A 10537-nucleotide genomic window follows, 5' to 3' on the forward strand; every position below is an offset into this window, starting at 1 on the left:
ATATATATATATATATATATATATATATATATACACACAAACAAATTAAACATGTGATATGATACAAAGCCATGTGAATTTAAAAAAGAGATACAAATCATAAACATAAAAAAAATCTCTCTCTAAAGGTTCGATAGACTGTTTAAGATTTTTTTCTGACTATTATTTTATATTTCGTCTCAGGCTTTATAAGATTAAGGCTGTTCTGCTATGCTCCAGAAAATTCTGAACATCGTGTACTTGGAACACATATGTAATGTAAATGTTATCTTTGTCACACATGCAACACAACAAAGGAATCCAGGTGGATCCAGACTGTGAACTGAGCCATCTAGTAAAATGACTAATTAATTTATACCCTCATGATATCCCAATAGATATGTCTCAGGTCTTTCCTTTAGTGTGAGTGAAAACTGTAAGTCTGATCACTTGAAAAATGTATAGTGCACTTAAAAACCTTAACAGAAGCAATATGAATAGTGATGCAAGTCTTAGCAAGCACTACTATGGTCAAAAATGGCACAACTTGTGAGCTACTGATCATCAGCTATTTTAACACATTAAGTTGATCTTTTAAGACTTCTTGATATTATTGCAGATTCTGGTGAGTCAGTGCATGTCTGCTGGACAGATGTCATCGTCTGTCCTCTGTGCTGTAAAAAGTAGACAAAGGCATATTTGAGAGATGGTTTGTCCTCTCCAGATACAGCAGTCTCCATTGTCATCCAAGTGCCAATGGGGAAGCAAAGTACCAAAGCAGTTCTGCAGGGTCTTTGTGCTGCGCTGGAGACATGCCTGGGCTGACTGATATGATAACCTGCCCTTTGCCTCTGATTGATTAATCGTAGAGATGTTTGGTGCACATCTTCTAATCTGGCCTTCTAGTTCTTTCTAATCTTATCTTCTAGTTTTTTTGGTTTGTGCTAAAAAGACAAATCCATCTTCTGTAAGAGAAAGGATGAAGGAATATATTTTTGGATCTCAGAACAAAACCATTATACAGTTAAAAGATTAGCTTTAATCACCTTACTCAAGTTGCTGATTCATGTAGCAGTTATCTTGAAATCCATAACAGTGAGTCAATGGAGTGCAATACTTATTTCCCAGAACACAGAGTGCTATCATCTTAGTCATACTAAGCAGGGGAAAAAGGGAGTCGCCCAGAGCTTTCTTAAACATAAGCAGTCATCATGATCTTTGATTGTTTCATTCATCTTTGATTCATTGTAATTTATATAATAATTTGTGTTATGTTCTAATTAAGCAATCAAGGTCACTTGTAGGCACTCAATGTCACACAATATTCTGGATAAAGAGGCGGTTTCCCAGACAGGGTTTAAATAAAGCCAGGAGTAGGCTTAATCTAGAATAGTTAATCATGAAATGGCTTTCTGAAACACAGATTAAGAACAAATGACTAACACATGGACTATGGAGTCCTGAACTATTATATAAACCAGATTAAAACCAACTGTGCTAATTTGAATTAGCATGACAGAGGTTGCCTATAAATGTAATGAACCAAATCTTAAAATTGTATGGAACTGAGAAGCAAACCCAAGGAAACAACGGCAGCAACTACAATTCAAAAAACTTTCCTGAACAAGAGGAAACTTTTTAAAGCAAGCAAAATAAACTGCACACATCAGCTGTGGAATAAAAGAAAAGAAATGCCTAGAAATCTGTTTGTAATGAATTATTGCATAAATTCTTGCAATTAGTTGTTGTTGTCATTTATTATGTTATACATAAAGCAGCTATTGTATATATATATATATAGATAGAGAGAGAGAGAGAGAGAGAGAGAGAGAGAGTTATGTTCAGAATTATTGACACCCTATGATCAAAAAGGATTGTGAAAATAAATCTGTAATGTTAATCCTTTTGATCTTTCTAAATAAATAAAAATCACAAAAATCTAACTTTTCAACAACATCACATTATGAAAATATATATTTTTTCTCTAATACACATTGGCCACAATTATTTATACCCCTAGAAATTATTATGAGTAAAATCTCTAAAGATTACATAACATTTTCAGCACAACGTGATTACTTAGGAACATGAAATTATCTAGCCATGACTTCCTGTTTCACATGAATATACTCTAAATATGAGGGAACACAAAGGCCAATTTCCCTTAATCATTCATCACAATGATAAATAGTAAAAAAAAATAGCACAAAATAGAAAGTAAAAAGAAAAGTAAGAAAATAGCTAAAGCATTGAAAATGTCCATTTCCACCATTAGGAAAATAATTAAGGAGTTCCAATCAAAAGAAGATGTTACGAATCCACCTACAGTATATTGTCTAACGTGTCTGTATTGTCTTAATGCAATGTGAGAAGGAGAGTTTGGATCACAGCTGGATAATTGCAGAAAATAGTTGAGTCTAGTGGTCAGAAAGCCTCAAATAAATAAATAAATCCTCTGCTATCATCCAAAAACAAACTCCAGCATATTCACCTGTCAGACACTACTGGAGCTTCAAACAGGACTGGGTTCTTTGGTCAGATAAAATAGAAAAAAATATATATTTTTTACATTTAGAATGAAATATACAGCTCGTCTGTTTTTCTGCCGGAGGTCCTGTAATCTTGTTCAGATACATGGCATCATGGATTCTATCAAATACCAACAGATATGAAATCTAAACCTGACTGCCTCTGTTAGAAATCTTATAATGGGCCGTGGTTGGATCTTCCATCAGGACAGTGATCCAAAACAAACACCAAAGTTAACACAAAAATGTGTCACTGAGCATTAAATTAAGCTTCTGCCATGCCGTCCCATTTCCCTGACCTGAACCCTAGAAAACTGAAGAGGAGAGTGTATCATCATGAACCTGGGAAACTGGAGGATCTGGGGCGATTCTGTGGAGAAAAATGGTCTCTGATCTCTTGTCAGGTGTGTTCCAAATAAAACATCAAAATGATTAATAGTGCAGATTTATTTTCACAGGCTTCTTTGTTCATATTTACCAAGGGTGCCAATATTTTTTATTTTATATATATTAAATTCTGGACTAGACTAAGTCTAAGACTATTTAAAACCATGACATAGAAAGAAGATTTCTGTTAATCTGGTTTAGAGGGCCATTTGAGTCTAGGACTAGAATGAATCTCTGTCTGGGAAAATGTCCCTTAGTGTTTAAAGGGATAATTCACCCAAATTCTATCATCATTTACTCACCTCCACTTGTTCCAAACATGTATGAGTTTTTTTTGTCTTCTGTTCAAAAGAAATATACTTTTCATCTTCTGCACAAAAGAATATATTTTGAAGAATGTTGCTAACCAAACAGTTGACAGCCATTGACTTCCATTGTATTTTTTTCCCCATAGAAGTCAATACGGTACCGTCAACTGTTTGGTTAGCAACATTCTTCAAAATATCTTCTTCTGTGCTCAACAGAAGAAAGAAACTCTTAGAAGTTTGGAACAACTTAATGGGTGAGTAAATGTTGACAGAATTTTAATTTTTGGGTGAACTATCCCTTTAATGGCAAATTTCCATCAAAACCTGATTATAAGCAAATCAGTTAAATGTCATCCTTACACTGGTCCCTGAAATGTAAACTGTCAAAAGTAGAATAGGGAGGAAGATATTGTGGCTCTATCTCTCTGTCAAGATATTTCAGGAGGTTTCTTTGATCAGGGTGTTTTGCGGGTTTGTTGTTCCAAATTTGGAAGAAGAATCTGGCTGGTATTTATGTGGAATTTGCAGGGCAATGAACTGTGATCTTCACTCACTTACAGCAGGGGTGTGGCTTCACATGGCAACGAACAGCACTCACATATGCAAACAATCTCTTATCACACTGCACAAGCTTATCCGTCTAAATTCTTTATTCCTAAGTAAGATACAAACAACCCAATCATTACATTAGTAATGGCTTAGGGGATTTCACCAGGAACTGCCTTGTTGATAGAAATCAGACTCATTATAATTGGTGAGATGTTAATACACTGAATGTTCATACATCATATCCTAAATTTGAAATGAAAATTAAATAGTGTTTTAAAAGCTAAAGAATATTGAACGTTCTGTTATTATTTACTCGCCCTCATTAATTTTTTGTTATTGTTACTAAAACTATCCATCTTCGGGAACTGAAATATAGCTGAAATCAAATCAAATATAAATATTAGATAAAACAAACAAACAAACAAACAAAGGTAAATGTTCTTATGGTACGAGGCTAACTGAAATAAAATGTTTAAGTTAAAGTGCTGAAAAATACTAAAACTAAAATTGAAATAAAAATGCCTGAAGATTTTTCAAACACTATCTTTATGTTTACACTATCTTGGTCTTGAGACCGGTCTTAAGACCATTTTTTGATGGTCTTGGTCTTGTCTCGGTCTCGACTACATTTGCACACACATGCAGCTTTTTACTTCTCAATATGTTAACTGATGGACTGGAGTGCATGGTGTGGATTACTTGTGGATTATTGTGATGTTTTCATCAGCTGTTTGGACTCTCATTCTGACGGCACCCATTCACTGCAGAGGATCCATTGGTGAGACAGTGATGTAATGATAAATTTCCCCAAATCTGTTCTGATGAATAAACAAACACATCAATATCTTGGATGGCCTGAGGGTGAGTACATTTTAAGCAAATTTCATTTTTTTGGGTGAACTATTCCTTAAGCACGAGTTTCAAAGTGTGAGTGTGTACATTTTATCTAGTGAAAGTATGCAATGCATCCCATCTAATTCTTTGTAACTTTCATTCGGGGTTATGCTTTGTCTGATAGTATTCATAGACGCAGAAATAGTGCATGCGCTCTGCTCTCTCATGTCAGATCTACAACTCCAATGCTATTGTTTAGATCTGGCTCCACCCTTGTTCCTCAGCTGTGTCCTGTATCTACTTGCTTCTTCCCCCTGGGCATTTATCACAGGCGGAGACAGTCCTGTTTTTGGAACACTACGTGTCGTGGCACACACAATTTGTAGGCTTGCACTGGCTGCTTTCTTCACGGAGCAACTCTATAGCACCTAGATGTCAACAGTAATCACTCATGCCTGCTCAGTAGTCTCGTATCTAAAGGCCATTGCATATTTGTGTGTAAATGGTGTTTTGACGTCTATGGGAACATACTGTTCAGAAACGCACCACACTCATCCAGCTCTGGATGCACAACTACAAAACGCTCAATTTCCTCATTCTGCTTCTGCACTGCAAAATATTAGATTTTTGGCAATGAGAGATGACACAACAGCCGTGTTATGCACAGGCTGTTGCCTCTGGTTACAAAATCAAGATTACACAATCTTCACATAAGAAGTGTTGTGCAGTTAATTGGGTAAACTGGCAAAAGACCATATGCTTAAACAAGGGCTGGAAAGGATGCATTATGTAATGCGACAAAGAGGAAGAAAAACCTTGGCACGCTTGTCAGGAGGACTTTGCTGGACATTGCATGCATGCTTGTGAAAGAGCTTTAAGCCCAGAGAAAGCATCAAGTGACCACAGTGAGTCAACTGAATCCATTTGCATTTCTGGTGCACAACTCTCAAATCCTCTTCTTCCTATGTAGGCTATAGCGCCCCTGTTGTACATTTCTGCCACACACTCAACAATCACAAGATATGAATTCCAAAATAGAACCTGAGCAGTAAACAGCACATAAGCAGTAAAGTTTTTCGTTAGTAATAATAATAATAATAATAATAATAATACAATACCACTCATTAAAAAACAAGAGATTTTAATTATTCCATGAGGCAAAACTGTTCTGAGGAAACAGACTTCTTATAATGTGAAGTTTTAGCTGTAGAAATACACATTTATCAGTCGACATATGTTTGAATCTTCAGACACTGTAATGTGTTCAGTATCATAACAAAATCGATTTTAACAGCTTAATAAAATATAAATACAATATGATATAGTTAGCAGTTATATGTTAACGGTTAAAATAACGGCTTCTATACTACTAATTAAAAACAAAAATGAAACATTTTCAAAACTGTTAAATACAAAAACTCACTTTTTGTGTGTTTTTTTTCTTCTCTTCTCTTCAGGCAGTTCGTCGGGCAGCCTTACAGCGCCGAAGAGCACGTTGTTCCGTTTCCAGGACCCTTTTCGATTTCCGCCATCTTAGAGCTGGTGGTGAGTTACTGTTACGAACGAATAATAGCGAAATAAATGTGATATTCGTATATATAAATCCCTTAAAATGACCCAGAAACATTCACCTCTGTTTTATACACAGGTGGATTGAACATCAAGATGCAGATTTTCGTGAAAACCCTCACGGGGAAAACCATCACCCTCGAGGTGAGGCGCAGACGAGCCGCGCTAACGTTACACAGCTCCGCACTTTTATAGCAGCATTTGACTATGAGGGACTAATAATCTTCCATTATAATCAATCTTTTAAGTATACAATTCTAGGATAGGTAACGTAATAACGTGAGGAAACGCTATATCTTTGTGGTTACACAGAAGCCATGAAAAATGCTAAGTCATGTGGCTCAGCTAACTAGCATTCATATACTAGAGGATATTGGAAACTAATGTAAATTGTGTGTAACTGTCTACAGTTAGTTAAGTCATGTCACCTTTATATAGCGCTTTATACAATACAAATTGTGTCAAATAGCTTTACAGTGTTAAACGGAAAAACGTGCTGGTAATGCAAGAGCACAATAGAAAACAGTTGAATGTATTAAAAATATGTTTTAAATATATAATTTCAATTCAGTTATGCAGTTTTTACTTTTATAACTACAGCCTCTCAATTCACAGCTATATTAATAAATTGTTGGTCCCAGTTACAGTACAGCATTTGCCACGTGTTAACTACCAACCTACAGATAAAATAGATATTAGATTAAATTCAAAAGCATCAAAACGTTACACAAAAGAGAAAAAAACCCCACTAAAAATATTAGAAACTTAAAATAAAAATGTAACAATTGCCATTGGTCTTCTATACATTTGAAGTGATTAAATAGCTATTGGTTTAAGTGCAGTTTACTGTTATTTAAGACTAATCTCAACTAGCCTTAATGTGTTCTAGGTTGAGCCCTCTGATACCATTGAAAATGTCAAGGCTAAGATTCAAGACAAGGAAGGTAAGTTGTCAGTTTTTTTTTTTAGTAGCATTGCACACATTATGACAAAATACTGACTGTAGCATGTGTTGAATGCAGGGATCCCTCCTGATCAGCAGAGGCTGATCTTTGCTGGTAAACAGCTGGAGGACGGACGCACCCTCTCCGACTACAACATTCAGAAGGTCAGTGAATAATGGTACAGTCGTACAGAATTTAAGCTTTCTTGCTTTTCCAATCGTATAATATACTTCAACTAACTTCGTTGCGATCGTTCATCCAGGAGTCCACACTTCATCTAGTGCTGAGACTGCGTGGTGGTGCTAAGAAGAGGAAGAAGAAGTCCTACACCACCCCCAAGAAGAACAAGCACAAGAGAAAGAAGGTCAAGCTCGCTGTGCTGAAATATTACAAGGTCAGTTACAATCAGTGCCATTCATCTGCTATACTCATTCATTTTTTTTTAGCCAGCTGCATGTGTTCTGTATTCAGCTTTGGGAGGCACCGGTATGATTTTACTGTTCTGTCTTGATCCTCAGGTTGATGAGAATGGCAAGATCCACCGGCTGCGCCGCGAGTGTCCAGCAGATGAGTGTGGAGCCGGGGTGTTCATGGCCAGCCACTTTGACCGTCATTACTGCGGGAAGTGCTGCCTGACTTACTGCTTCAACAAACCAGAGGACAAGTGAAGTACGGTCCTGACGACATGCTCTTGTGTAACGCAGGAGATCGTCTGTTCTGGAGTTTGTACTTCGTAAATAAAGTTGTGGCCTGCCACATTCAAAAATTCATCTCTTGAGTCTTAATTTCACTTCTTGGGGTTTTAAATTGATTAGGCATTCAAATTATTATGCTAAAGTGAGAAGTTGGATAAAATTATCAATGGTAAGTGATCATGTAAAAAAACACTTATGATTCTTGATAACAGGACATGTGGAATACAAAGTCCATTTTAGGAGTATTCTTATTTTAAAAATAAAAATACATATATTTAAGGTATGTATATGTTTTTAAAGCTGACGAGTTCTTCAGGGTTTACACTTTTTAATTACCAATGAATGTATAATTTCTAATTGATTAATTTTCTAGTCATTTGTCACGGTTTTTCCCCTTCAGAAGTAGATCTTTCTACCCAATTAAATATTTTAGCTTGACATAACTAGAAAAAATTATATTCGTTATACAATGCCCATGACTTCAGATTTCATAAATTTTTGTAACTTGTACAATTGAGTTTTTCAGTTCTAGAAATCACACTTAAATTTTTCATAAATCCAGGTTTTCCAAGTTTGGGAACCCTAGTTCTTAAACATGACAGCTGTTGAGGGAACAAACTAAAATAAGAAAGATGATGTCGGCTTATATCTTGATTTTTAGCTCTCTTAACTTTTGTACCTTCCCTACCTACCTTAAATATGATGTGTGTATGGTGTTTTTTGCCCCATATCCCAGGAATTGAATTTCCATCTTGACAATCATTTTTAAATATATATTTGAATGTACTGCTTAATGTATTACGAAAACTAGTTTGTGCAATAACAGTTTACATTTATGAAATATGCAAGAAGTAGGATGAAAATCACGACACTTTTCAAAGAATTTTTTTTTTAATTGTGAGACTTCCTCATTTTATTTACATTATAAGATACATTATGTACACTTATTTCAGTCCTGAGATATGTAGAGTCAAAATGAAGACGATAAAATTTTACTGGTTTTTTTTTATTTTTTATTATCTGTTGGTGACGGTGTAGCTGTGCTATAGCCAATTTTGTTTTATAAATGTGCATGTATACTACATAGCATAGTATACTGATGTGCCAAATGCAGTCCGTTAAAATCCCGGATCCCAGGATATTTTCTGTTTGATCTCAGATTCACTGTAACAAATAATTTCATCCCCAGGTTTGTATTCAAGTTCTTCGTTATCTAGAGAAAGGCCACATTCCATGCCTGTCTTTACTGTCAGAACTTCATCCTTCAGATGTTTCAGTGTTGTCACGGATCCTGAAGGAGGAAACAAATGCATGAAAAAACATGAAATATTAAAACCATTAAAACATTACAAGAGCATGCATTTAACACAGAAAAACACCCAAGCTGCACAATTGTGGCATTTATCAGCACTGGCTTACCTTCCCGGAGAATATTTCTCCCTCGAATAAGTCTGAATTTCATCTTTTTGTCCAGTTGGCCTCAGCTCCATTTAACACATTTTACTATGTTTATGTTTCACTGCAGGAAAGTCTGTATATATTATATCTAGGCCTGGGAAGGGAAGCATGACTGGTGAAGCTAAATTATCAACCTTTAATAGAACAAATAGAGTTTAAAATCAACAATATTAAAGTTAAACTCACCAATTATATTTTCCTCTGTGGTCGGGGGCAGTTTGCTGCTCAGGTCGTCTTTGAGTTCATCTATGAGTTTGTAGATGACTCTGTGTAATCTTAAGGGAATTCCCTTCTTTGCAGCCATCTGCTAAACCGATTTATTTGCAGCGACATTGAACCTGTATATGGTGCCTGAACAATGAGGGGGGAAAAAGAGAAATTAAATGAAAATGAAAACAATAGCTGTTCATTTAAGGGCTGTAAATCAGTGGTTGTCAACCCTTTTTGACGTCAAGGTTCCCTGCTATCAAGGATATTTGAAAGTCCTTAAGCTATTTCTGCTGTAATTACAAAGCTGCTCAAACTTTCATACTTACAGAAACTGAAATTTAAAGAGTGGCAATATCATAAAAATATATCAATATAAATAATTAAATTCCATAACTCTGTAAGTTTCAAGAACTGAATGTTATTCAAAATGTATTTATTTTTATTACTAATATATTTCCACTTTTCTATAACTACTAAAGTCTAATTTATGACTTTTCCAGTCCTTCGTGATTGCTTTTTTATTATTATTTTACTCACAAATAGCAATTTCTACTCTTTAAAACATTTTAGAGCCTGCAACTAGAACAATTTTATTCATTATACAAATTTCCATGACTTTTTAAGATTTTATTAATTTCCATGATTTTTTCCAAGTCTAGAAATAACACTAAAATTTAATCATATATCCACTTATTTGATAGAAATTGTTGGTAAAATGTATTGGTACAAACAGCAATACTGTGAAATATTATTACAATTTAAAATTTCAGTTTGAATATATTTTAAAATCATTCTAATTGAATTTCCATCTTGACAATCATTTTTAAATATACGTATATTTTAATGTACTGCTTAATGTATTACGAAAACTAGTTTGTGCAATAACAGTTTACATTTATGAAATATGCAAGAAGTAGGATGAAAATCACGACACTTTTCAAAGAACTTTTTTTTTTTTTAATTGTGAGACTTCCTCATTTTATTTACATTATAAGATACATTATGTACACTTATTTCAGTCCTGAGATATGTAGAGTAATGTAGACAAAATGAAGACGATAAAATTTTACTGTTTT

At 34.8% G+C, this 10537-nt stretch overlaps 1 protein-coding gene across 1 annotated transcript; it reads left to right on the forward strand.

Moving 5' to 3' along the window:
• The first annotated feature begins 6073 nt into the window (after window positions 1–6073).
• On the forward strand, window positions 6074–7868 carry LOC107753896 (ubiquitin-40S ribosomal protein S27a). The gene is made up of 6 exons (XM_016570168.1): window positions 6074–6130; window positions 6234–6298; window positions 7044–7098; window positions 7177–7262; window positions 7361–7492; window positions 7617–7868. Exons 2-6 carry the CDS (start codon window positions 6251–6253, stop codon window positions 7764–7766), a joined length of 471 nt encoding a protein of 156 aa, XP_016425654.1. The 5' UTR covers window positions 6074–6130; window positions 6234–6250; the 3' UTR covers window positions 7767–7868.
• Window positions 7869–10537: the final 2669 nt, after the last annotated feature.

The sequence above is a fragment of the Sinocyclocheilus rhinocerous genome, unplaced genomic scaffold, assembly GCF_001515625.1.
Source record: "Sinocyclocheilus rhinocerous isolate Xijiao unplaced genomic scaffold, SAMN03320098_v1.1 scaffold2666, whole genome shotgun sequence".
Taxonomy (NCBI): domain Eukaryota; kingdom Metazoa; phylum Chordata; class Actinopteri; order Cypriniformes; family Cyprinidae; genus Sinocyclocheilus; species Sinocyclocheilus rhinocerous.